Source organism: Petromyzon marinus, chromosome 49, assembly GCF_048934315.1.
Source record: "Petromyzon marinus isolate PM22_M1 ecotype Great Lakes invasive population chromosome 49, UKy_Petmar_22M1.pri1.0, whole genome shotgun sequence".
NCBI lineage: Eukaryota > Metazoa > Chordata > Hyperoartia > Petromyzontiformes > Petromyzontidae > Petromyzon > Petromyzon marinus.
The window spans coordinates 5,990,414-6,016,113 of record NC_133715.1 but is presented as its reverse complement, the minus strand read 5'-3'; the positions used below and the strand labels follow the sequence as shown (position 1 = coordinate 6,016,113).

At 57.6% G+C, this 25,700-nt stretch overlaps 2 protein-coding genes across 2 annotated transcripts; both read left to right on the top strand.

Annotated features, from left to right (window-relative positions):
- On the top strand, positions 1 to 8,911 carry LOC116952939 (eukaryotic translation initiation factor 2 subunit 3). Its single transcript, XM_032972682.2, has 12 exons — positions 1 to 155; positions 1,570 to 1,633; positions 2,986 to 3,113; positions 3,439 to 3,560; positions 4,372 to 4,466; positions 5,174 to 5,332; positions 5,684 to 5,818; positions 6,342 to 6,436; positions 6,616 to 6,760; positions 7,028 to 7,197; positions 7,944 to 8,116; positions 8,474 to 8,911. Exons 1-12 carry the CDS (start codon positions 78 to 80, stop codon positions 8,535 to 8,537), a joined length of 1,428 nt encoding a protein of 475 aa, XP_032828573.1. The 5' UTR covers positions 1 to 77; the 3' UTR covers positions 8,538 to 8,911.
- A 4,326-nt stretch (positions 8,912 to 13,237) lies between these two features.
- STK40 (serine/threonine kinase 40) lies at positions 13,238 to 23,930 on the top strand. Its single transcript, XM_032972683.2, has 11 exons — positions 13,238 to 13,672; positions 15,330 to 15,463; positions 16,185 to 16,270; positions 16,618 to 16,761; positions 17,301 to 17,540; positions 18,212 to 18,264; positions 18,796 to 18,911; positions 20,955 to 21,099; positions 21,409 to 21,528; positions 21,872 to 21,959; positions 22,287 to 23,930. Exons 1-11 carry the CDS (start codon positions 13,629 to 13,631, stop codon positions 22,503 to 22,505), a joined length of 1,389 nt encoding a protein of 462 aa, XP_032828574.1. The 5' UTR covers positions 13,238 to 13,628; the 3' UTR covers positions 22,506 to 23,930.
- Positions 23,931 to 25,700: the final 1,770 nt, after the last annotated feature.

Here is a 25,700-nt window from a genome sequence, read left to right as displayed (position 1 = left end):
TTCGAGTGTAATCGAACTAAACGGAATCGACGCGACCCCGTCGGCTCTCGCTTGCTGCCGCTGCCGCCACTGCTAAGATGGCGGGGGAGGAGGGTGGAGGCGCTGCAGGCGTGGTGACCGCGGCGCGGCTCTCTCGGCAGGACCTGTCCTCCCTGGTGCGGCTCCCTCATCCACAACACTCGCGTCATCGACACTCACGCTCACAAGGCCGGCAGCGGCGGCGGCTCTATCGGTCCGACCACGCGCGGTTGTGGATTGAGGTGGAGGAGGCCGGGCCGCGTGTAGGCCTCGCCATTGAGGATGATTGTGCGGGGCCCGGCCTGGTTTGGGGTGGTGTGGGTAGGGGTTGGAGTGGTGTGGGTAGGGGTTGGGGTGGTGTGGGTTGGGGTGGTGTGGGTAGGGGTTGGGGTGGTGTGGGTAGGGGTTGGAGTGGTGTGGGTAGGGGTTGGAGTGGTGTGGGTAGGCGTTGGGGTGGTGTGGGTAGGGGTTGGGGTGGTGTGGGTAGGGGTTGGGGTGGTGTGGGTAGGGGTTGGAGTGGTGTGGGTAGGGGTTGGAGTGGTGTGGGTTGGAGTGGTGTGGGTTGGGTGGTGTGGTTAGAAGTTGGGTGGTGTGGTTAGCAGTAGGGTAGTGTGAATTGGATGAGGTCTGGGCGGCGGGTCAGCTTGAGGCTGGGTCCCGTTGTAGGTATGGTAAGGGTAGAGCTGGGTTGGTTAGAGTTTAAAACGGTCGGTTAGAATGGGTCAACGTGTGGTTTGGTCGGCTATGTGGGTATGGTTATGATGGGGCTCGTGAAGTATGGCTGAGTCGAGTTTTGGTCAGACTGGGTTTGGTTGGGAATGGTCGTGCAAGGGAAGGGCTGGATCGAGAGGAGATCAGTTTGGTGTAGAGTATGGTTCGACTGGGTTGGGTATGAGATATTAAGGCTAGAATGCTGGCATGGTCGTGTCGCGTAGGGCTAGACTGGGTCGAGGTCGGGTCCCATTGGGCTGGGTCGTGTGAGACCGAGTCTGTCGGCTGACCCATCCAGGTAGGGTAGGCCTGTACCGAGTTCTGTAGGAGTCACACCTGAGAATCCACGCTTCACGCTGTCGGAGGCCGCCTGCGTGATTAGGCCGATTTCACGGCCGATCTGACGAAGTGAATTGCAGTCGTACTGTAACTGTTGATTGTAATTTCGGCAAACAATGCTGTCATTTTTAATTATGATTGACCCGAGGTCTGGTGGAAATTGGATATGCAATTGGGTCTCGTTGGTCTCAGAAATGCACGGTTTGGGTCGGATTGGGTCGGCTTTAAATTATATTCGTGTAATCAGGTAACAAGATTGATTCTCTTATCTCAAGAGTGACTAGGGTCACCAAGTTGACAAAAGAAAACACCGTTGAATCATTAACTGGGTATACATCAGGATCGTGTGGAACAATGAAACTTTGAATACCATTGTGGACTTGAGGCTCAGTCTTTACACTGAGCCCCCCCCCCCATAGAGGGTCTGAAGTTGGGGAATTCTCACGTTCGTGGTTCGTCACTCACCGCTTTCCGTATTTGTCTCCCCGCACTCGCTTGCAGGACGTGGGGAAACTCACGCCGCTGTCACCCGAGGTGATCAGCAGGCAAGCCACCATCAACATCGGTAAGGGCAGCGATGGGGGCACGCGGGTTGGTGTAGGATGTGGCGCAAACTTGCGCGCCCGCCTTGTGATGCAATCCCCCTGGGCTCCCAGCGTCGTACCGTAAAACACTCGCGCATCCAAGTGGTGGTAGCCCTAAGCCTAGCCTCTAACATCATCATCATCAGCCATGATCTAAACACTGCCGCATCATTCCTGGCCACGGTGTAACGTTATAGACCTCTGGACCCATCCTGAACAGCCTGCTGCTACTAACTTGCACTGAACAGCGTGGTGAAGTATAATCAAACAAACCCCTATGACTGGAATGTGTGTGGAGGCGTTCATCCAGTAGTGGATTGACAAAGCATTGTAAATTGGGCATTGTTTTTATTCCTGCAATTATTCGCAGTAATGTCATCACGTGGGGGCAGCCTTCCCACGCTTTTTTCCAAAAAAAATTCCTCCAAAGTGGAGCCAGCTTTTCACTTGTGCGCCGTAAACACGGTGATGTTGTTGAGGGTTGTTCCACGTGCTTTGGAACACCGATGCAATCGTGTGGTTTGCTGATGCAGCCACAATTATAGGCTGTGGTGGAAGCCGGAGATTGAGAGGATGCCTAGAGTGTGCGTGTTGTGTGTGGTTGGCTGACTGGGCGTTCAGGAGATCTTGACAAATTCCCCACCACTTGCGATTTGATTGACTAAGGAGTCCAGCACAACTTGGATTGATTGTATTTGTCGACAAGGGTAAGAAACATTTAGCCGTAAGCTATTTCACAAGAATAATGCACGGAGCACCTTGGTGAGAAAATAAGGAAGTTACAGTAAATGAATGGCAACATTACAGACACTGAGTAGCAAACAGATTTGAGGAAAACAACATTCCACGTAACATCCTGAATTTTTATAGATAATGCGTTACTGTTGGACATGATGTAAAAATAATAATAATAAAGAAATAGGCTTCAAATTTGGGACAAGATGAATTGATAAATGAGCAAACCAAGTTGCTAGTCAATTGGAAGTGTCTGTCAATTGGACACAACTGCAAAACACATCAGAGTGTGTGTTCCTAGGACGGTTATTAAAGGTGGACCGAGATAAAAAGCAAGGGGGATGAAAACGGGTTGCTCTGCTTTTGGAAAACTTAATCGTGAAAAGCAACAAACCAATGTGCCGAAAGAAAATCTTCTTTCATAATGATGTCAGTGATGGTGGTGCCATTTGTGAAGGTATTTAAGTTGTGGTCATGGTGATGTCGCTAATGATGGTGATGATGTCGCCGATGATGATTGTTGGCTGTCGGGCAATGTGGTGGTGGTTGCGATGGTGCCGATTATGAAGTCGCTGATGATGGTTGATGCCGCATGCAGGCACCATCGGGCACGTGGCCCACGGGAAGTCGACGGTGGTGAAGGCCATCTCGGGCGTGCAGACTGTGCGCTTCAAGAATGAGCTGGAGAGAAACATCACCATCAAGCTGGGCTACGCCAACGCCAAGGTGCGCTAGGGGGAGCGGGATGTGCCGCTGCATAGAAGCAATGGTGGTGGGGGGGTGTGCATCACGGTTAGTTGCCCCTCTTCGAAAAGTTTAGACAGTGGTTAGCACGCTGTGCTATGCACCCGACTACCCTAACTCGATTAACAGCCATGGTTAGCAGCAATGGCGAGTGACATCTGAATCGATCCTGGGTCACCACCCACAGTTGTTGCTGGTACTGGTGATCATTTTGCCAATGCTAGCATTTTGATGGCATACCCGTTCCCAGGTGCACCGTAAGTGTGTGACCCCTACGTGTATCCCTGCGTGTGTATACCCTTCCCAGGTGTACAAGCTGGAGGACCCCAGCTGCCCGCGGCCCGACTGCTACCGCTCGTGCGGGAGCAGCACACCAGACGAGTTCCCCACCGACATCCCCGGCACCCGTGGCACCTTCCGCCTCATCCGGTAAGCGCTGCACCGCACGACCAGCCGGCTATATTGCTCACACAGCCACACCACACCGCTCGCATAGCCACACGGCTCACACAGCCGCACGGCTCACACAGCCGCAACGCTCACACAGCCACACCACACCGCTCGCATAGCCGCACCCCTCACACAGCCGCACGGCTCACACAGCCGCAATGTTCACACAGCCGCACCGCTCACACAGCCGCACCGCTCACACAGCCACACCACACCGCTCGCATAGCCGCACCCCTCACATAGCTGCACGGCTCACACAGCCGCACCCCTCACACAGCCGCACCGCTCACACAGCCGCACCGCTCAAACAGCCGCACCGCTCACACAGCCGCACCGCTCACACAGCCGCACCGCTCACACAGCTGCACCACTCATACACTACCTCTCACACACGCCTTCGCACACTTCCGATTAGCACAGTTGGCTACATACGGCGCGAAAGAAGTTCAACATACATACCGCCCACCCTGCTCAAGACAGCCCCTCTCAAGGGTACTTGGCCTACTCTTCCGTGACGGCTGAACGCCTGTCCCCACTGTATGCAACCTGCCGATGAACAAACTGCAGTGAACCCATTTATACCGCTGGGTTACGCGGAGGCGGATTTAAGAAATCCGCCCCATCGAGTCGTCTGGGGATTGTAAGTCCGGTGTGCTGCTGCGGACTATGCGCCGCAGCAGTAGCGGCAGCATCGTCCCAGTGGGTGTGCAAATGGCTTCAATAATCATAGCCGGCAATCGCAGTGTCCCCCTCGCTGACCGCGCGTGCTGCTCTCTTTCTCTGTCCCCAGGCACGTCTCGTTTGTAGATTGCCCAGGCCACGACATCCTGATGGCCACCATGCTGAACGGAGCAGCTGTCATGGACGCCGCCCTCCTGCTCATTGGTGCGCCGGTTTCGGGGGCGGCACCCTCTGTCTCGTCCGCACGTCTGTGTGTGGGACGGTTTGGGTGTCGATACCGTGTGTGTGTGTGTTTAAATTATTTTGTCTTGACTTTGGTGGTGGGGCAATGGCGCAGCAGTTCACGCACCATGCTCTGAACACAGTCGCGAGTGATATCTTAATCGGTCGAGAGCCCTCCAACTTGGTCGACCCGGCCTTACCGGTCTGAAACGGGCACCTGGTTTTGTGTGCGAACATCAGCACTGGAGAGACAAAGGCAATTGGGCGCTATTGCCGGCCTTAATAGGTGCTCACTAAGAGCACTTGTCCCGACAGTCTTGTCAGGCTACAAAGGGGTTATTTGTATGTGTGTGTGTCTGATGGCAAGACCAAATGTGCTGCCTTCAATCTTCACTGATCAGCGTGGTGAACTATGCTCAAACAACCCCTGTGATTGATGCGCAGCAGCGGATAGACAATGCGTAATGCCTGGTGATGATGGTTTGTATGTTGGAGAGAGAATGATTGATGATGATGATGGTGTGTGTGTGTGTTAGATAGAGAATAATAGCTGCTGATGATGATGGCGTGTGATAGAGAATGATAGCTGATTGTTGTGTGGGCGTTGGATAGAGAATGATTGATGGTGTGTGCGTGTGTCTCGGATACAATGATAACTGATGGCGATGATGGTGTGCTTGTGTACACAGCCGGCAACGAATCGTGTCCACAGCCCCAGACCTCTGAGCACCTGGCAGCCATCGAGATTATGAAGCTGAAGCACATCCTGATCCTGCAGAACAAGATCGACTTGGTGAAGGAGAGCCAGGCCCGCGAGCAGTACGAGCAGATCCTCAAGTTCGTGCAGGGTGAGGAGGACGAGGAGGTTGGGGGAGGAGACGCAGCACCAGTGCCTTGCACCGTGGTGTGGGTGGGGACAGCGGTGCAGGCAGGGCCAGAATGGGCAGGGCTGGCAGTGTGGTTTGGTGGGCATCGTGGGTGGGTGGGGTCAGTGCGGGAAGGACTAGGAGGCATGGATTATGTATAAATTGTGGCTGGTGATGATGATATTGTTTTGTCGCGCAGCCTGATGTCTATAAACCCTTCGTGCATGACAATCGATCACGCACTCATCTCCCCGCGTGTCCCTCGCATGTCCCCCGCGTGTCCCTGCGTGTCCCCCGCGTGTCTCCACGTACCCCCCACGTGGCGGCGTGCAGGGACGGTGGCGGAGGGCGCCCCCATCATCCCCATCTCGGCGCAGCTCAAGTACAACATCGAGGTGATCTGCGAGTACATCGTCAAGAAGATCCCCGTGCCCGTGCGCGACTTCATCTCCGAGCCGCGGCTCATTGGTGAGGAACGGTGGCAAGTCGGTGGTGGCGGTGCCCTCTGCCACGTTACGGCTGTGTCACTCCCATCGGTGGGGGTGTGGGGTGGCCGGTGGGGGTGTACATGTGCCTCCGTGCCTTCCCCCAAGTGTTTCCTTGCTACCGTCTTCACTACAGCTTACAGCTCTATGGCGCGGGTTTACATAGCGTCTTTAGTGCAACTGGATTACAGCCAAATCTCTCGCCAGATTGCTTGTTTGGTTTTATCTTGGAGTCGTTGGTGACCAGTCTGAGACCTTCAAGTGACCCGACTACCTCCGTTTCACTTGGCTTGATCGTCAGTGATAACAGAAGGCATGTGGGCAGTCTTAATGCTCGGTCACAGGCCTGTGCTGCGACCACCTTGTCTTGCATAGGGATAGCTACCAATGCCCCATCCCTTCCCTCCACTTGTCGAGACTGCCGCACTTTATACGTGTTGGGTGATGATGATGATGACGATGATGATGACGATGATAACGACGAGGTGTGTGCCATGTCCCCGCAGTCATCCGATCCTTCGATGTCAACAAGCCGGGCTGTGAGGTGGACGACCTCAAGGGTGGAGTGGCAGGAGGCAGCATCCTGCGAGGGGTGCTTAAGGTGAGAGAGCGCTGCATCTTGAGACGGATTTGTGCATTGAGATGGATCCATACACCGCAGGACCATTAGAGGCAGCAACGGTTTGGGGCGAGGGGGGGAGAGACCTTCATCTGGCAGTGGATTGCCGATCGCGACTCAGCGGTACAGCCGTGCTGAGAGGTGCGTGCGTGCGCTTGCAGGTTGGGCAGGAGATCGAGGTGAGGCCGGGCATCGTGTCCAAGGACAGCGAAGGGAAGCTCATGTGCAAGCCCATCTTCTCCCGCATCGTGTCGCTGTTCGCCGAAAACAACGACCTGCAGTTCGCAGTCCCAGGGGGACTCATCGGTCCGTGTTGCGTACACATGCACGCACGCTGTCTGTACACGCGCACTCGTGCAATACCAACAGTCGCCGTTCGTCACCAAATGCCGGTTAATTCACCGCGGCGCTCAAGCCAGGCTATAGATGCATTTTGAGGCCATCGCAGACCCAGGTGTTATGGGTTGACTGACATGACTGACGGATGCACACGTCCGTATGCACGCATGCACTCGTACGCTCGCACACAACGCAGTCTGCCTGGCTCCACGGGGGATCTCTGTCTTTGCGCAGGCGTGGGCACCAAGATCGACCCGACGCTGTGCCGTGCCGACCGCATGGTCGGCCAGGTGCTGGGTGCCGTCGGGGCGCTGCCCGACATCTACACGGAGCTCGAGATCTCCTACTTCCTGCTGCGGCGACTTCTGGGCGTGCGCACGGAGGGGGACAAGAAGGGAGCCAAGGTGAGTCGCTCGGAACCGTCGCCGCGTCGTTCAGCGGGCGTGGCCAAACTTCGTGGCCGCACACACGCCGCACGCCGATGTCGTCGTGTGGACCGCGGCCACGACACGCACGCGGCGGTCACGCGGCCGGTTCACTCGCGCTTGTTGCCTGTGGAGTTATGAATTTTAATATCTGCGGGGACGCCTCGGGGAATACTCGCGTCTGGCATCACTGCCAGGAGCGAGTGCCCCGCGTGGCTCTCGCTTCCGCAGATTTTTTTCACTGCGTCCTTTGTTGAGCTGTGCTTAAAATTGACCAGGAGCGGCCAAACTGCTCACGAGCTGTGGTTTGGCCGCTGCTGTCATAGGGCACAGTGCAGTACAACGATGACTTTGTCCCCTGCTGACAAAGTAGTCCACTACTGATACGATGCAATATCAATTTTATTATATGCTTCTCGCAGAGAAAGTTTCGCATAGCTGCTAATTTCCATTTTTACTGTATAGAATGTATGATTTGCATGAATAAAGATAACAGCTGGGCTGTTTGATTCGATAAATAATCAATTCGCTCAATATCAGTTCAATTTCTGAACCAGTTGAACAACATGTTGCATGTTGTTGTAGAAGGGTAGGGTTTGAAGTCCTAGGTATGTTCCCACATGTGCCGCTGGACTGGAGGTAATGGGCCACACCCAGTTATTACCGTCCACCATGAGAAAGTAGGTTATGACACCTCTCCCCCTCACTGCGCTCTGCTTCCACAGGTCCAGAAGCTGTCTAAGAACGAGGTGCTGATGGTGAACATCGGCTCGCTGTCGACCGGCGGACGCGTCCTGGCCGTCAAGGCCGATCTGGCGAAGATCGTGCTCACGAACCCCGTGTGCACCGAGATTGGGGAGAAGATCGCGCTCAGCCGCCGTGTGGAGAAGCACTGGCGGTGAGTCGCGTCGCGAGCGATGGTGATCCGGGCGGGTGTGGCTTGAACGAGGGCTGTGCAGGATGTCGGTGTCTCGTCGTGAGTTATGCAGGCAGGGGGTTGCAGTGGCAGGCGGAGCTGTGGGAGTTGTGTTGTTCTTATCGACGTGACCTCGTGCTGACCTCTGCGTCCAGGTAGCATAGGTTCACTCCCGGTGCCTACTCCGTGATTAGAACCGAGGGGGGCACCCTTTGGTAACTGGAGCATCGTTCCAACAGTAACACGAGCAATGTTCCCACGATATCACGAAGTGTCAACATTAACAGTAACGCGAGCAATTTTTGCACGGTAACAAGAGCGTTGTCCCGTGTGTTGCAGGCTCATTGGCTGGGGCCAGATCCGACGAGGAGTAACCATCAGGCCGTCCATCGATGACGACTGAGATCCCGCCGGGAAAGTCGCCCGGCCAGGGGGATGATTGGAGGTCGGCAGGGGACCGATGGCGGTGGCACATTTCCACCACCCATGCCCCGGCTAAACCAGGCCGCTGACAAGAACCACAACCGCCACCGCCGTCATGAACATCTCCCCACACCAAATACCGTCACGATCGCTAGAATCAGCACCACCCTCATGAGAATCTGCACCACCGCTACAATGGCAGTATTCCCGGCGTAGCCGCGTTAACACCGCACGGCCTACATCCTCGCAATCGTGTCTCGTACTTGTTTGCAGAGCGGAGTGATACAATCGAAAGCTTTTTTTGTTTTGCAAATGGTAAAAAAAACTAAGAATAAAGTTTATGCTTTAAGAGGACTGCTTTGTTCAGACTCTCGTGTGTCTGTTGGAGATAAGACTGCTGCACACACAATACGATGTGGACGTATATTGGGTTAACATGCGATTGCATCTGAATAGAAAGAGTGGGCATATTTCCAGAGGCAAAGGTCGCTGAGCCTGTGGTGTTCTGCGTGAGGTTGTGTGTTGTGGGAGCGGTAGTGTAGTGTTTAGCGCGCTGCGCAACAAACCTGGCAACCCGAGTTCGATTCCCGCTCACGGCCAACATTGGTGACGATTATCTGAACCGGTCCTGGGCCTCCCCTAGGTCGACTCAGCCTGAAATGAGTACCTGGTGTGGTGTGTAAACATCGCCACTGGGGAGACAAAGGCGGTCGGGCATGGTGCTGGCCACCCACCCCCTCGTGTACCGTTCCGGCCTTCATAGGTGCTCGCTAACAGCACTTGCCCCAACAGTCCGTAAAGGCTATGCGGGGGATCTTTGTGGGTCTCTTCAAGTTTGGGTCTTCATGGGATTCTATAGGTCTGTGTTCATGGGTTTTTGCACAGTCTTTTTTAAATGCAGTGTGGCTGTATATAGCATCCAAATTTGACCACGGCTCCAAAACGCTATATGGGAATAGTGGGCATTTATATTTGATGCAGAGGCAGTCGGTCATAGGCCGAGCGGAAGAGAAAGGTACAGAGTCGAACACATTCAGGGAACGATGTTACCAGCTCGGGGGGTGGGGGGGGTACGGCGATCTGTCCGGTGGGGACCACAATTTGATTTGCCTCTCACGGTCGCACCCCGGGGCTGTTTTTACATCGCGGCTCCTCTCACCTTACCACATCGTTTTACGCTCACGGTCTCGAAGATTTAACGTATCTCACGATGATGGTCACGGGGGGGGGGGGGGCCCAACCCGTAGCTTTACCCACCAGGGAGGAGGAAAGAGGAAGGGGGTGGCAAGGCACCCCCCACACTCCTTACGTTACTGGGTGGAGTTGACGTGGGGCAGGGAGCAAGCAGCACGAACCTCCCTTATTTATCCAAGTCCCTTGTCCCCCCCCCACCCACCCAAGTCCCTTGTCCTCCTCCCCGACCCACCCAAGTCCTGTCTCCCCCCCACCCACCCAAGTCCCTTGTCCTCCCCCACCCACCCAAGTCCTGTCTCCCCCCCACCCACCCAAGTCCCTTGTCTTCCCCCCCACCCACCCAAGTCCCTTGTCCTCCCCCCACCCACGCAAGCCCCTTGTCCCCCCACCCACCCAAGCCCCTTGTCCCCCCACCCACCCACCCAAGCCCCTTGTCCCCCCACCCACCCACCCAAGCCCCTAGTCCCCCCACCCACCCACCCAAGCCCCTAGTCCCCCCACCCACCAAGCCCCTTGTCCCCCCACCCACCCAAGCCCCTTGTCCTCCCCCCACCCACCCAAGCCCCTTGTCCCCCCACCCACCGAAGCCCCTTGTCCCCCCACCCACCCACCCAAGCCCCTTGTCCCCCCACCCACCCACCCAAGCCCCTTGTCCCCCCACCCACCCACCCAAGCCCCTTGTCCCCCCACCCACCCAAGCCCCTTGTCCTCCCACCCACCCACCCAAGCCCCTTGTCCTCCCACCCACCCACCCAAGCCCCTTGTCCCCCCACCCACCCACCCAAGTCCCCTGTCCCCCACCCACCCAAGCCCCTTGTCCTCCCACCCACCCACCTAAGCCCCTTGTCCTCCCACCCACCCACCCAAGCCCCTTGTCCTCCCACCCACCCAAGCCCCTTGTCCCCCCACCCACCCAAGCCCCTTGTCCCCCCACCCACCCACCCAAGCCCCTTGTCCTCCCACCCACCCACCCAAGCCCCTTGTCCCCCCACCCACCCACCCAAGCCCCTTGTCCCCCCACCCACCCACCCAAGCCCCTTGTCCCCCCACCCACCCACCCAAGCCCCTTGTCCCCCCACCCAAGCCCCTTGTCCCCCCACCCACCCACCCAAGCCCCTTGTCCCCCCACCCACCCACCCAAGCCCCTTGTCCCCCCACCCACCCAAGCCCCTTGTCCCCCCACCCACCCAAGCCCCTTGTCCCCCCACCCACCCACCCAAGCCCCTTGTCCCCCCACCCACCCAAGCCCCTTGTCCCCCCACCACCCACCCAAGCCCCTTGTCCCCCCACCCACCCAAGCCCCTTGTCCCCCCACCCACCCACCCAAGCCCCTTGTCCCCCCACCCACCCACCCAAGCCCCTTGTCCCCCCACCCAAGCCCCTTGTCCCCCCACCCACCCACCCAAGCCCCTTGTCCCCCCACCCAAGCCCCTTGTCCCCCCACCCACCCACCCAAGCCCCTTGTCCCCCCACCCGCCCACCCAAGCCCCTTGTCCCCCCACCCAAGCCCCTTGTCCCCCCACCCACCCAAGCCCCTTGTCCCCCCACCCACCCACCCAAGCCCCTTGTCCCCCCACCCAAGCCCCTTGTCCCCCCACCCACCCACCCAAGCCCCTTGTCCCCCCACCCACCCACCCAAGCCCCTTGTCCCCCCACCCAAGCCCCTTGTCCCCCCACCCACCCACCCAAGCCCCTTGACCCCCCGCCCACCCACCCACCCAAGCCCCTTGTCCCCCCACCCAAGCCCCTTGTCCCCCCACCCACCCACCCAAGCCCCTTGTCCCCCCACCCACCCACCCAAGCCCCTTGTCCCCCCACCCACCCACCCAAGCCCCTTGTCCCCCCACCCAAGCCCCTTGTCCCCCCACCCACCCACCCAAGCCCCTTGTCCCCCCACCCAAGCCCCTTGTCCCCCCACCCACCCACCCAAGCCCCTTGTCCACCCACCCAAGCCCCTTGTCCCCCCGTCCCCCCACCCAAGCCCCTTGTCCCCCCACCCAAGCCCCTTGTCCCCCCACCCACCCACCCAAGCCCCTTGTCCCCCCACCCACCCACCCAAGCCCCTTGTCCCCCCACCCACCCACCCAAGCCCCTTGTCCCCCCACCCACCCACCCAAACCCTTGTCCCCCCACCCACCCACCCAAGCCCCTTGTCCCCCCACCCACCCACCCAAGCCCCTTGTCCCCCCACCCACCCACCCAAGCCCCTTGTCCCCCCACCCACCCACCCAAGCCCCTTGTCCCCCCACCCACCCACCCAAGCCCCTTGTCCCCCCACCCACCCACCCAAGCCCCTTGTCCCCCCACCCACCCACCCAAGCCCCTTGTCCCCCCACCCACCCACCCAAGCCCCTTGTCCCCCCACCCACCCACCCAAGCCCCTTGTCCCCCCACCCACCCACCCAAGCCCCTTGTCCCCCCACCCACCCACCCAAGCCCCTTGTCCCCCCACCCACCCACCCAAGCCCCTTGTCCCCCCACCCACCCACCCAAGCCCCTTGTCCCCCCACCCACCCACCCAAGCCCCTTGTCCCCCCACCCACCCACCCAAGCCCCTTGTCCCCCCACCCACCCACCCAAGCCCCTTGTCCCCCCACCCACCCACCCAAGCCCCTTGTCCCCCCACCCACCCACCCAAGCCCCTTGTCCCCCCACCCACCCACCCAAGCCCCTTGTCCCCCCACCCACCCACCCAAGCCCCTTGTCCCCCCACCCACCCACCCAAGCCCCTTGTCCCCCCACCCACCCACCCAAGCCCCTTGTCCCCCCACCCACCCACCCAAGCCCCTTGTCCCCCCACCCACCCACCCAAGCCCCTTGTCCCCCCACCCACCCACCCAAGCCCCTTGTCCCCCCACCCACCCACCCAAGCCCCTTGTCCCCCCACCCACCCACCCAAGCCCCTTGTCCCCCCACCCACCCAAGCCCCTTGTCCCCCCACCCACCCACCCAAGCCCCTTGTCCCCCCACCCACCCACCCAAGCCCCTTGTCCCCCCACCCACCCACCCAAGCCCCTTGTCCCCCCACCCACCCACCCAAGCCCCTTGTCCCCCCACCCACCCACCCAAGCCCCTTGTCCCCCCACCCACCCACCCAAGCCCCTTGTCCCCCCACCCACCCACCCAAGCCCCTTGTCCCCCCACCCACCCACCCAAGCCCCTTGTCCCCCCACCCACCCACCCAAGCCCCTTGTCCCCCCACCCACCCACCCAAGCCCCTTGTCCCCCCACCCACCCACCCAAGCCCCTTGTCCCCCCACCCACCCACCCAAGCCCCTTGTCCCCCCACCCACCCACCCAAGCCCCTTGTCCCCCCACCCACCCACCCAAGCCCCTTGTCCCCCCACCCACCCACCCAAGCCCCTTGTCCCCCCACCCACCCACCCAAGCCCCTTGTCCCCCCACCCACCCACCCAAGCCCCTTGTCCCCCCACCCACCCACCCAAGCCCCTTGTCCCCCCAAGCCCCTTGTCCCCCCAAACGTTCACGAACGTCCGCCCGCTCCTCCGGAAGAAACTTCCGCCCATTTCAATCGCCGCCGCCGCCTACCAGCTCGCTCGCTCGCTCTCTCTCTCTCTTCCGGAAGAGGAAGAGAGAGAGTGAGCGAGCGAGCTGGGAACCCGGTGTCTCTTCTCCGTGGCGTCTCCGCTCGCTCTCCCTTGGCGACACTACCCCCCCGCCCCAACCTCGTCTCGCCGCCGGCACAGGCCCGGCGGCAGCCCCCCCGGCGCCCGGCGGGAGGCGGCAGGCGGCAGGCGGCCACCTCCACGCAGCGACGCGGGAGTTTGGCGCTTGCCGGGGGTAGGCCGCGCTCCCGACGCGCCCCTGGCCTAGGCCGCCCTGCCGGGGTCCGAGCGCTGTCTCCCCGCGGGCGCGTATGGCGAGCAGGGCCCCTTCTCCGCCGCCCGTCTCGAGGCCAGTGTAAGAATGTAGCGCTTTTGTTTTTTTAAATGATTATTACCTATTGTTGTTGGTGTTTGCGTGCGGTTACACGTGTGTTCACACAGACAAATCGCCACCACCGTCTGTGTCACCATCACTACAGTTTTTCCACCGTCCCACCGTCAGTTTCAACATCGCTACATCAACACTCTCATCGTCACCACCATGGTGGTGATTGTCAAACTGACAAAAGGGCCGTTTTGTGTGGCTGACAAGTTTGCGGCACTGCTCTTGCTGTGACCGCCGGCGATATAGCCTCCTCCCCTGTGCTGCTGGTGCCTTACCTGGGGACCCACGGCACTGCCGTGTGCCGCGAGGTTTACCGGCGCACGCGAACAGCACGGTGGTGGTTACCGCAACTAAAAAGCCGACGAGCGTTAAACAAACACAACAAAAAATGTGGTCAGGATTGGAGGTAGGGTTGAGGCAAGTGCGAGCACGAATTCTCGTGGGTGGTAATACTCATGGGTGGTTGGAATGGTTGTTTAGCAGAACTGTCAACCGCTTATCAGTGCCCTACCTTATTACAGACCTATTCAGACCTTACTGGTCACCCCGTGCCCCTTATTAAATCTCAACGTTCATCCTCCAAAAGTCCCATCACAAGGGAGAAAAACAAACAAATTAGACAATCACCACTAGTACACTCACCACTAGTACATTCACCACTTGCATACTCACCACAGGTATACTCACCACTGGTACACTCACCACTAGTACACTCACCACTACACTCACCACTACATAAGTTGTCAACCCCTTATCAGTGCCTACCTTATTACAGACCAATTCAGACCTTACTGGTCACCCCGTGCCCCTTATTAAATCTCAACGTTCAATCCTACAAAGTCCCATCACAAGGGAGAAACACAAACAAATAGACTAAAACACTTTTTTCCCCGTATTGAAACGGCTGTGCGCCGTATGGACCTGAAAATTTAATTTCCCTGTACAAGTATACGGAGTAAGCCGTATGGGTTGACAGGTATGGTTTAGTGTTAAGGATATAGTTAGTATGAGTGTGGTTGGCTAGTTGATTGGGGTTAGCAGAATACCTTGTTCCTCATGGCTGCTTGGCTGGTTAGGTAGTTGGTCTCGTCTCTGAGGGTGCACCTCCGTGTTTGCGGACTTTGGAGAGCTGTGTGATGCTGATGGTATGGCTCGTAAACGTGGGGCATTTCACAATGCGCGCTTGATCCCTTACAGCAGTGCTTCTTAACCTGGGGTGCATCACACACCCCCTTGGGGTGCGAGACGTGGCCAAATTTTTTGAGAATGTAAATCATCGAAACAAATTAAGCACGTGCACGTAAGTACAACTACTTTGTTTCATCAAACCCTCTATGTATTTTTGATTTAAAGCTTTCGTGACTTGCAGGGATTCATATTCTTGGTTCTTTCGGTAAAGTCACGTATGAGGGAAACAATAAAATAATAACAATGTAAAACAATAAAATTCTCACGACGTTTCGACTGCAACACAAGCAATCATCATCAGGTGTGGAAACCGCAGCAAGAATTTTTTTTTTACGATTGAGAACCCAAGGGGGGGTGCAAGGCTGCAGGAAAGGTTATACCTCTCTACCATACGGTGATTCACAGTCCCAGTTTTTCCCATTTCGCTTCCCACGCACAGGACCAAGCGCCCGGCTCCGAGCGAAGCGTCCTCGGATGGAGGCTTCAACTCGCTGGGTGGGCCGTCGCGTGCCAAGCAGCTGCGCGGAGGCTCAGAACTGTACAATGCCAAACGCGCTGGGCCCTACCTCCTAGGTACGTTCACTCCTTGCCTCCCTTCCCTCAGAATCAGAATATTTATACTGGAGAAAGACGACGAGCTATAAAGCTCTTTTTTTATAGATGGCCAGTCGGGGCGGGTAAGAACGTTTCAGGAACAAACAATGCTAAAAACACGATAGGAGTGCAAAATACAAGGAAGGTAAACAAATCATCCAAAACATAAAACTAAACTCTCCTTCCCTCTCTGCCACCCTGGCTATTCCACTGCCACTTGGATGTCTTACTTGTTATGTTTTTATATTCACTTTTTAAATTCTAGTTGAATTCCAAAAGGTTTGTCAATCTGCTGGTGAATGAAGGCTTCAACCACGCCTTGGCAGTCATGGAAGTTGTTGGCCATACTTATACCTCTGGCCAGTGCACGTTTGTGAAGGCAGGGGGCCCAGAATCGGCTCAGGTGAAACTCGTCACTCGTGTTAGCCGTGACCATTAATTTTTGTGCGGTCATTGGTGTCGGGGCTGAGACCATCAACTCTCTCGCCACACTTGAGAACCCCATCTTAATAAAGAATTAAATCTTTCGTAACTGCATACATTTTATGGTATTTCTACATACGTGACTTTACCGAAAAAAAACAATGAGTAACCCCATCTTAATCACCCGAAAATGAACCCAGCATCTCAGAGGTTCCAGATCAGAGCTGTCGGCTGTTTCTGCATTTTAGCGTGAAACTGATTTTGTCTCCCGTCCTAGGTCCGCGTCTGGGTAGTTCCCCCGTCCCCAGCATCGTGCAGTGTCTGGCGAGGAAGGAGGGAACGGATGACTTCTACCAGCTCAAGGTGAACACCGGATGCACCGGGCTCGTGTGTCTTCGTGGTCACTCGCTGTGGATGCAAGTCTACGTGGACATCAAGCCAGCACCACCACCAACACAACCCTCTAAACACTGCTGCACCTTATTACTACTACAACCTGACAACGTGACCACATCCTAACAACTTAATTACGCTGTCATTTAACACACCCTATGACCACCAATGCGACTACACTCTGTCACTACTGCTTCTGCACCATCGTAAAAACAACAATGTCCCTGCTATACATGCCCGGCTGCACATGCCCCATGCTGCACCTGTCCCTGTTACACTGTGCTGTGTGGTTTTGTCTGTGTGCGGTCGGGCCCCAGATCCTGACGCTGAGGGAGGATGGGGAGTGCGTGCAGGAGAGCCAAGAGGAGCGGCAGGGGAAGATGCTGCTGCACACCGAATACTCCCTGCTATCTCTGCTGCATGCGCAGGATGGGGTCGTGCACCACCACGGCCTCTTCCAGGTAGCAACCGACACACTATCGCCACCATTGCAGAGCCACCACCAACATCTCCACCACCACGCCACTGCCACCATGCCACCGCCACCACAGAAGCATTGCCACCACCATCGTTATCACCACCACCACGCTACTACCATGACCACCACCATTATCGCAACCGCTAGCCATTTTCAAACAATTGTGCAAATCAAACAATTGTACAAATTGGTAAACTAGGACCACGCGTGTGGGTCACAGGATAGCGCGCTGCGCTATGAACTCGGCGACCCAAGTTCAATTCCCTCTCACGGCAAAACACCAGTGACAATTATCTGAACCAGTCTTGGGTCTCCCCTAGGTCAACTCAGCCTCAAATGAGCACCTGGTGCAGTGTGTAAAAACATTTCCACAAAGGAAGCTGTGCGTGGTGCTGGCCAACCGCCCCGGTGCTGGCCACCCGCCCCCTCGTGTGCCTTGCCGGCCTTCATAGGTACTTGCTGACAGTACTTGTCCCAAAACTCTGTTTAGTCTATACAGGGGACCTTTGTCTTGTGTTACAGGACCGGGCGGTGGAGGCGGTGGAAGAGGTCCGGCGTGGTGGTGCCGGTGGCAGCAGTGGCAGCGCGGCGCGGCGGCGCATCGTGCTAGTGCTGGACTGCCTGTGCACGCACGACTTCAGCGAGCGCACGGCCGACCTCATGAACCTGCAGCACTACGTGATCCGCGAGAAGCGCCTCTCCGAGAAGGAGACCATCGTCATCTTTGCCGATGTCGTCCGCGTCGTCGAGAGCCTCCACGCGGTTGAGTTGCCGGCGTGCCCACTCGCATGCTCGCCCGCTCGATCGACAACTCGCCCGAGCACTCAATTTGTTGCCCTGCTCGCTCAATCGCTAGCTCGCTCAATAAATAGCCCGCTCGCTCAGTCGCTCGCTAAATCGGTTACCCATTCACTCGCTCAATTGCTCACTTGCTACTTAGTTCGCTCACTCACTGGCTCGACCACTCATATACACGTGCAGTATTTTCATTGTTTAAGTTGTATATAGTGCATAATATACTGTATCTAATATTTCACACTGAAATCAAGCCTAGCTACTTTTTTTTGTCACGCACATGGTGCCGATCACTGGACTGGTACAGCCTTTGAAGCGGTTTTGCCGGTTTCACCGGATCGGCCAAAGACCGCCAGGTAATGTTGGAAGCCGGATAATCGCGTGCCAGATAATCGATGATCAACTGTACTTCCACAGTATACATGTTCACGTGCGATTAAAGGCGCAGCCCTGCAATTACACGCTCACCATACTGCTGGCAGAAGGACCTCCGCTGGAAGCAGCTCTTAGAGCGCCCCCCCCCTGGAGAATCATTTAGCCCCACTCTTTGACGCCACTACGGCATTAAGAGAGCGCTGCGTGCTGGCCGCCGTTGCGACGTCGCGATCGCTCATTGCAGCGTCTTCTCCACTCCGCAGAAAAACATCGTGCACAGGGACCTGAAGCTCGGCAACATGGTGCTGAACAAGCGGTGCGTCCCGCAGTCGCACACTCGTCCTACTGCCCCGCCGCGTACAGAAGCGCCGATTCGTCAAAGCGAAGTCCGCACTCGGCAGCGCAAGCTGCGATCACGTGACCATCGTCAGATCGGTCCTCCCAACGTGCCTCGCATGCCGTGCGTCCGACGTTCTGGTTTGGTTCCGAAGGGTGGCACGCTCCCCGGGATGATGACGCTCGTGCCTGTGCCTGTGGGGAGAGGTAGTGTCCCGGCTATCGCACTGCACTTCGAACCTGGCTACCCTAGTGCGATTCTTGCTCGCGGCCACCAACACCAGTGACCAATATTTGAACCGCTCTTGGGCCTCGCCTCGGTCGACTCGGCCTCAAATGAGTACCTCGTGTGATGTGTATACATCTTGACTCGGGAGACAAAGGCGGCGGGCGTGGTGCTGGCCACCCACACCCCCGTGTGGCGTGCTGGCCTTCATAGGTGCTACTCGCTAAGCCCCAACAACCTGTTAAGGCTACACGGGGGGATCTTTGCCTTTGTTCATGTGTCCAGCACTCACCGCATCACCATCACCAACTTCTGCCTGGGCAAGCACCTGGTGAGCGAGGGCGACCTGCTGAAGGACCAGAGGGGCAGCCCGGCCTACATCAGCCCCGACGTGCTGAGCGGTGCGTGCTGATCTCTCCCCCCCCCCCTTCCACCGCCGTCTCGTTGTTTGGTCACACCGGTGGCCGGGTGTGGCAGTACAGCAAGTGGATTGATCTCCATTGAGTGCCGTATTATCCTATTAGCAAAAGTATCATACGCTACGGGCCCCGCACTTTCAAGGGCCCCGCGCTAAATGCTTTCAAGCTATCAATTCCGGTTCAGTGATTCTGCACTTGTTCTATTACTATAGTACTATACCGCCTTCAACTTTCATGAACGACTGGGTGTTTAAGGTTAGCGCGATTTGTCGTATTATCTGGCTGTATAGCAAATGAAACAATACAATTACTTAACGATGCAAGTTAAAAATTTGTGTCTGAATATTTACGTCCTTTTTTTTTATTTAGGGCCCCTTTATGACATATGCTACAGGCCCCGCACTAGCTTAGTCCGGCACTGTCTCCATCTGTGCAGGGATTAAGCAATACCCGCCCCACCACCACCCTTCTCGCACACGTGGCTCTTTTTAGTGTAGGATACTTACATTTTCATTTAAAACTTTCGTGACTGCAGGAATTCATATTCTTTAGTTATTTTGGTAAAGTCACGTAGATAGAAAATAATACAAAAAAAACTTGAGGCGGACGCCATCCAGGCATCCACTTTTGGTTTTTATAAAAAAAATGTTTTATTTTTATTTTATTATTTTCTATCTCCGTGACTTTACCGAAAGAACCAACAAATATAAAACACTTGTTAATGGAATTTGCCAAACTTCCAAATATAGGGCCGGAAGTACTTTGGAAATTTGCGCAGTGGTTCTGGCTGCACTTTTTGCCACCTCTTGTGCCATTCAACTGCAAATGAGTACCACTGCTGAGACAAAGGTTCCTAGGTGCTCGCCAACTGTACTTGCCCCAACAGTCTCTTAAGGTTAAACGGTGGGTGTCTTTTTGTCGTACCGTACAATGCCAACCGTGCGAATCGGAGGTGCGGGGGAAGGACAACAAACTAAACACAGAAAGCAGTTCTGTATGTGCAATTGTGTGTCTGTGGTGTACGCAAGCGTATGCATCTGCAGTGTGTGGAATGTGTGTGTGTTTTGATGGTGAGTGCGTGAATCAGCATTGTGTGTGTCTGTGATTGTGTGAGTGTGGAAAGCACCGGTGTAATTGTTAGCCCCGTGACCCGAGCTCTGTTTAGTCCCCACGGCGGGGGGAGCAGTGGGGGGGGGGGGGGCGGGGGGGGGCGCTCTTCGCCTTTTGTAGCAAAAACAACTCAACGGTAACATTGTGTGGCCTTGAAGTGAAGAATACATAATGGCCCCTCGAGGGCCATTGCTTTAAATGTCCTTTGAAGGCCACACACGGTGCTAGTGACGAACGTGTTGAACTGTTGTCGTTGACTGTGCTTGTTCACCACTGCCAACGCAGCAACAGCAGCGGCAGCAGCAGCAGCATCGCCTGATAATGAGTTTTTTGTTTGCGTGTGGTTGCAATCCCGGCCCGTGTTTGTTGCTCCGTTCTATTTTACACAGTTGCTGAGCGTGGTCCCAAAGGCCCAAAATATCAGGGGACCCACAACAAACAGCACTCGTATCAAAGTTGTAATCGATAACAGTGTCAATGCGTGTTCTTGAATTGAGCAAGGTTGTTTTAAGATATTGGGGGTGGGGGGGAACGAGGCGACGATGGGAGGAGGGAATTCCAGAGTGAAGCAGTGCGAGGGAAGAAACAGAAAGAGGAGTTAGGTGACCTGCAGTGTGGTGAGTGGGTGGGTGTGTTGTGGTTTTCTAACAGTGTGGCGAGTGGTTAAGTGTGTTGTGGTGGTGGTTGAACACAGTCGGTGAAGTTAATGGGAACGGTAACCATGGTAGTAGCAGCGATAGACCAGGAGGCGACTGACCACCGGTGAGCGAGCGAGCCAACGGAGTAAATCCGTGAGTGCCGCGTCACGCAGAATTCCTCTGCGTCGCAGCAACGAGGGTGGGAAACGGGTGCTACACACCGCACGCGAGACTCCGCCGTTGCAGCGTGGGCCGGATTTGTGCCCCTCGCGTGCAGGTCGGCCGTACCTGGGCAAGCCGAGCGACATGTGGGCGCTCGGCGTGGTACTCTTCACGATGCTGTACGGCCAGTTCCCCTTCTACGACTCCGTTCCGCAGGAGCTCTTCCGCAAGATCAAGGCTGCCGAGTACACCATCCCTGAGTGAGTGCCATCCTTGCCTGGAAAACCACCCCAAGTACATAATTCCCAAGCGAGTGTCTCCACACCCACCCACTACTCTCATCGAGAGACCCATAGATTAACGCATCACCCATAGCTTTACGCAGAGACGGTAATTCCATCTGTGAGAATGAACAACATGGGTTTGATCGTCATGCAATGAACAGCAGGATGGGTGGGAAAGTGCTGCCCTCTGCTTTGTGGACCGGGTGTTACCTTGAGTGCTGCCACACATGCGGGGTGTGCGATAGTGACGCTGTACTGTGTGCGGTGCTGTGCGGCGGTGTGCAGCTGCAACGGCGTTTCGGACAACACGGTGTCGCTCATCAAGAAGCTGCTGGTGCTTGACCCCCAGCGGAGGCTGAGCGCGCGAGACGTCCTGGACTCGCTCCACTCCATCATCTTCGCCTGGTGCCGCCCCCTGCTTGCACCACGCAGACCACCACCGTTACCACCAACACCACCAACACCACCACCACCACCAGCGACACCACTGCCATCACCACCAACACCACCAACACCACCAACACCATCGCCACTGACATCAACAACAACACTAACACCACCGGCGTTACCACCAACACCGTCGCCATCGCCATGGAAACCAACAACAACACGACACCATCACCACCAACTCCGTTGCCATCGTCGGTGGTGGTGGTGTCGTATCAGGAGTGATAGTGGTGGCGGTTCCGTTGGCATTGGCGCTCATCCGTGCGTGTCTCTGTGTGTGCGCGTGCCGCCCCCGTGCCAGGCAGTCCATGTCGTCGCTGGCGGGGCCCCTGCAGCTCGTGCCGGACATCGATGAGCAGGAGGCCCGCTCGGCAGACACTGCCGCGGAGGTGAGGGCCACCCACGTGTGAACGTGTGAACGCGCGCGCGCGTGTGTGTGTGTGCGTGCGTCGGCACGTGTATGTTTGTGTACGTCAAGAACGTTAGTCTTGCTGTAGCGCGATGGTCTTATAGCAGATCGCACCGTCGAGGTACTACTCATGGAAGAAGACAACAGATTATGGAGAGTTACGTAGAGCAAAGGGGTGTTTTGCATCCATGCTAAAATCAACCAAACCACCTTGAGCGCTGCCAAACAGAACCGGGCCTAGCCTTGGCTTGGCCTCATCCCCACCCGCACCCTCTTTGTCTCCCCCCCCCACCCCCCCCCGATCCAGGTGCGCCCGGAGGAGGAGCTGTGCCAGTACGAGTTCGAGTCGGTCATGCGGCAGCAGCTGCTGCGTGCCGAGGAGGGCCTGGCGGGGAAGCCCCCCCGCGCGCTGGGGGGGGGGCCCCGGCGGCCCCCCTCGGGGCTGCCCGTGGTGCGGCGCGTCGGCCAGGACGCCCAGCCGCTCACCGCCCACGAGCTGCTGTCGCACCCCAACCTGCTGCTGTGAGGGCCGACGCCGGCCTTTCTCTAACCACCACCCCCGGACGTGGGGGGGGCCGAGGGGCGGCACAAGGCGGCCGCTCATGCCCCTGGTGCGGGCGCCTTCGCTTTCCGGTTGGGCCGGGAACGCGAAGCGGAGCTGGCGGAGGGGTCGCGGTGGCGGCCCTTCTCTCCGGCGAGACGTCGGTGAACATCAAGAGCGCAAGCTGATGAGCGAATCGCGGCAAGAGGCAGGAAAGACCGCTTCTCGGCAGAGCTTGAGACCCAGCGGAGGTGGCGGTGTGGCAGCAGCAGGAGGTTGGAGCTTGGAGGTTGCCTCCTACGGAGAGCCCCGTGTGCCACACCGAGAATGTGACTGCTGCTCCTGCTGCTCCTGCTGCTCCTGCTGCTCCTCACGCTTGTTTGTGATCGCCAGCGAGCCGAGTGGCGGCGCTCGCTCCTTGCTTCTGTCAGACGATGCTGGGGCAGCTCTACGATGACATGGACGACGACGACGATGATGAAGTTGATGTTTCTATGCGAATTCCGAGCTCGCAGATAAACTGTCGCGCGCTGCGTGGGGTTGAGGAATTTCCCTCGGGCGGGGGGACGAACGTGCGGAAGTGGACACCGCCGGCTTTCCGTCTCCACAACCGCACCTGCGCCCTCCGTGCTGCTCCGCAGTGGAGTCCGCTGCCTCCTCCCCCCCCCCCCCCCGCTGCGCTTAAGACCGCTGTCGTCGTCCGCCACGCGTGTGAGAAGCGTATCGCTTGCACCGACTCGCTCGGCGCGTCCGGCATCTGCTCCCCGCTTGGGGGGAGTGGGGGCGGGGAGATGTGGGGGTGGGGGGGTCCGGAGTTTGTGACGAGCGCCGCTGGCGCCAGACATGACACTGTGCCGTGCCTGCACGTGCGGCCCGCGCGTCTCTCTCCGTGCGTTGTTCAGCACGATGTCTGACGTTTATCACCACGTGCCGGAATCTTCTTCCTCTCTTCTTCTGAAGACGTCGGCAGTGCCGGCGCTGCTGAGAGGGACCTGGGTTCGAGCCCTCGGTGGGTCTGAGTGTCTCTCGCAGGCGGTTCACAGTGGCCGTGCGTGAGACGCTGACCCAGCAGCACTTAAAGTTCGAACCCAGGGCTTGAGTTTGTCATGAGATTCATAATGGCCGTGTCGGAGACACCGAGCCAGCACCGATGAGATCCCTGGGTTCGAGCCCTGGGTCTTGACCGTCTCTCTTGGAGAGTTCATAATGGGCGCGTCATTTCCTACACGAGGAGCTCCCGGCACGCGGAGCGGAACTTGGCACAGCGTGCGGCAGCGCCGCCCCAGAGCGTCGCCATCACCACCGCTGCCGCGTATTTTCATGAACGACGTCATTCCGTGCGGCCGTGTGTGCGAGACGTCCCAGCGGGTCTCCAGATTGAACCGGGGAGAATCCGGGTGGATCTGTGGGGCGGGGGAGGGGATGCAGGGGGGGATCTAGGTACGGGCGGGGGAGGGTGGCTGGGACCACGTAAACTTGGGGGGTGGTCTCAGGTAGAGCTGTGGGGCTCTCCGCCAAGATGCAGGTGTCTACTGAATGTGGGTTGAATAGACGTGTGGGTTGAATAGACGTGGGGGTTGGTGGTGGGCTCCGTGGGCCTTGTCCATGGAGTGGACAGCCTGGGTTCTGCGTTGGAGGTTGCCGGGGTGAGGGGCCGGGTGAGACATGGAGCTGGCTCTCCATGAGGCTCTCCTGGGTAACCAAGCGGAGTGATGAGTGGGGGTCCATCACCTCATTGCCGCATGGTGCTGTTTGCCTAACAGGAGTAGAATCGCGGTAATTGAAAAGCCCACTTTGCTTAGGTGCCCTTCCATGCGTACGGTAATGAACGTATTGACACCCTTGTCGGGGTAATTAGTGGTTGGTGCACCACGCTCTGAACCCGGCGACCCGCGTTCGACTCCTGGCCATGGCAAACATCGGCGGCGAGCCTTGTTGCTGCGAAGCGAGGCCGAATGTCCCCCACTCCGGCCGACTGGCCCCTCACCCCCGCTGACCAGCGCGGTGAAGTATGGTTGAAACAACACCCGTGACTTGACGCGGCTCGGGGGAGACGTTGATCCAGCCGTGGATTGATGAATGGTTGTAAATTATTCTGAATAAACGAAACGATAAACCAAATGCGAGCTTAAAGAAAATCACGAATGCGTTTGATGAAACGAGTTGGGGCATTTACACGTGGACCGTGCCCCCCATAGGGGGGCTCTAGCCTTCCAATGTAGGGCCCCCTTCTGCCAGCAGTGGCGTGAGCGTGCAACTGCAGGGTCGCGCTTTTGCCACTTGCTGATCGCTTCATGATTTCTGTGCACTGAAGAAGGGCCGTCGGCCGATTATATATTTTTCTTCCATTAAGGCCGCACAGTGATATTGACGAACGTTCTGTGGGGGGCGGCTCGGGACACGTAGGTGGTAACGAGCGGCTGCTGGCAGGTGACGAGGTGATGCCGCTGTGACGAGGTGAGGTCGCGCGGCTGGGCTCGCGGCCGGAGAGATGGAGTCGAGAGATTCCAGAGCTGTCTCGCCGCCAGTGAAGGAGTGTGTGAATGGATGAGTGTGTCAATGAATGAGTGTGTGAATGAATGAGGGGGTCAATGAATGAGGGGGCCTATGAATGCCCCGGCCGGAGTTTCAGCCTGGCCGGATGACCCCAGGGATCGCGACGGAGGGCGTCATCCTTGACGCTCGCTCGGAGACCACCGAGGCAGCCGCTGCGGGTGACGGACTCCGTCTCTGGGCTTTCCTCCCGATCCTCACCACCCCCCGACTCCACCACCTCTACCACATCCACCTGCACCACCACGTGCTCCACCAAATCTACCCCATGCTCCTGCTCCACCCTCTGCACCTCATGCTTGTGCTCCCGCCCCACCTCATCCCGCCCCACCTCCCGCCCCACCTCTTCACGCCCCACCTCTTCCCCCCCCACTTCTTCACGCCCCACCTCTCCCCCCCCCACCTCTTCACGCCCCACCTCTTCCCCCCCACCTCTTCACGCCCCACCTCTTCCCCCCCCCACCTCTTCACGCCCCACCTCTTCTCGCCCCACCTCTTCACGCCCCACCTCTCCCCCCCCCCCCACCTCTTCACGCCCCACCTCTTCCCGCCCCACCTCAGCCTCCTCGTCGTCCTCCGCGACGGGTGGAGGGGTGTTAGGGCGCGCGAGCGACTCTGGGGTGAGAG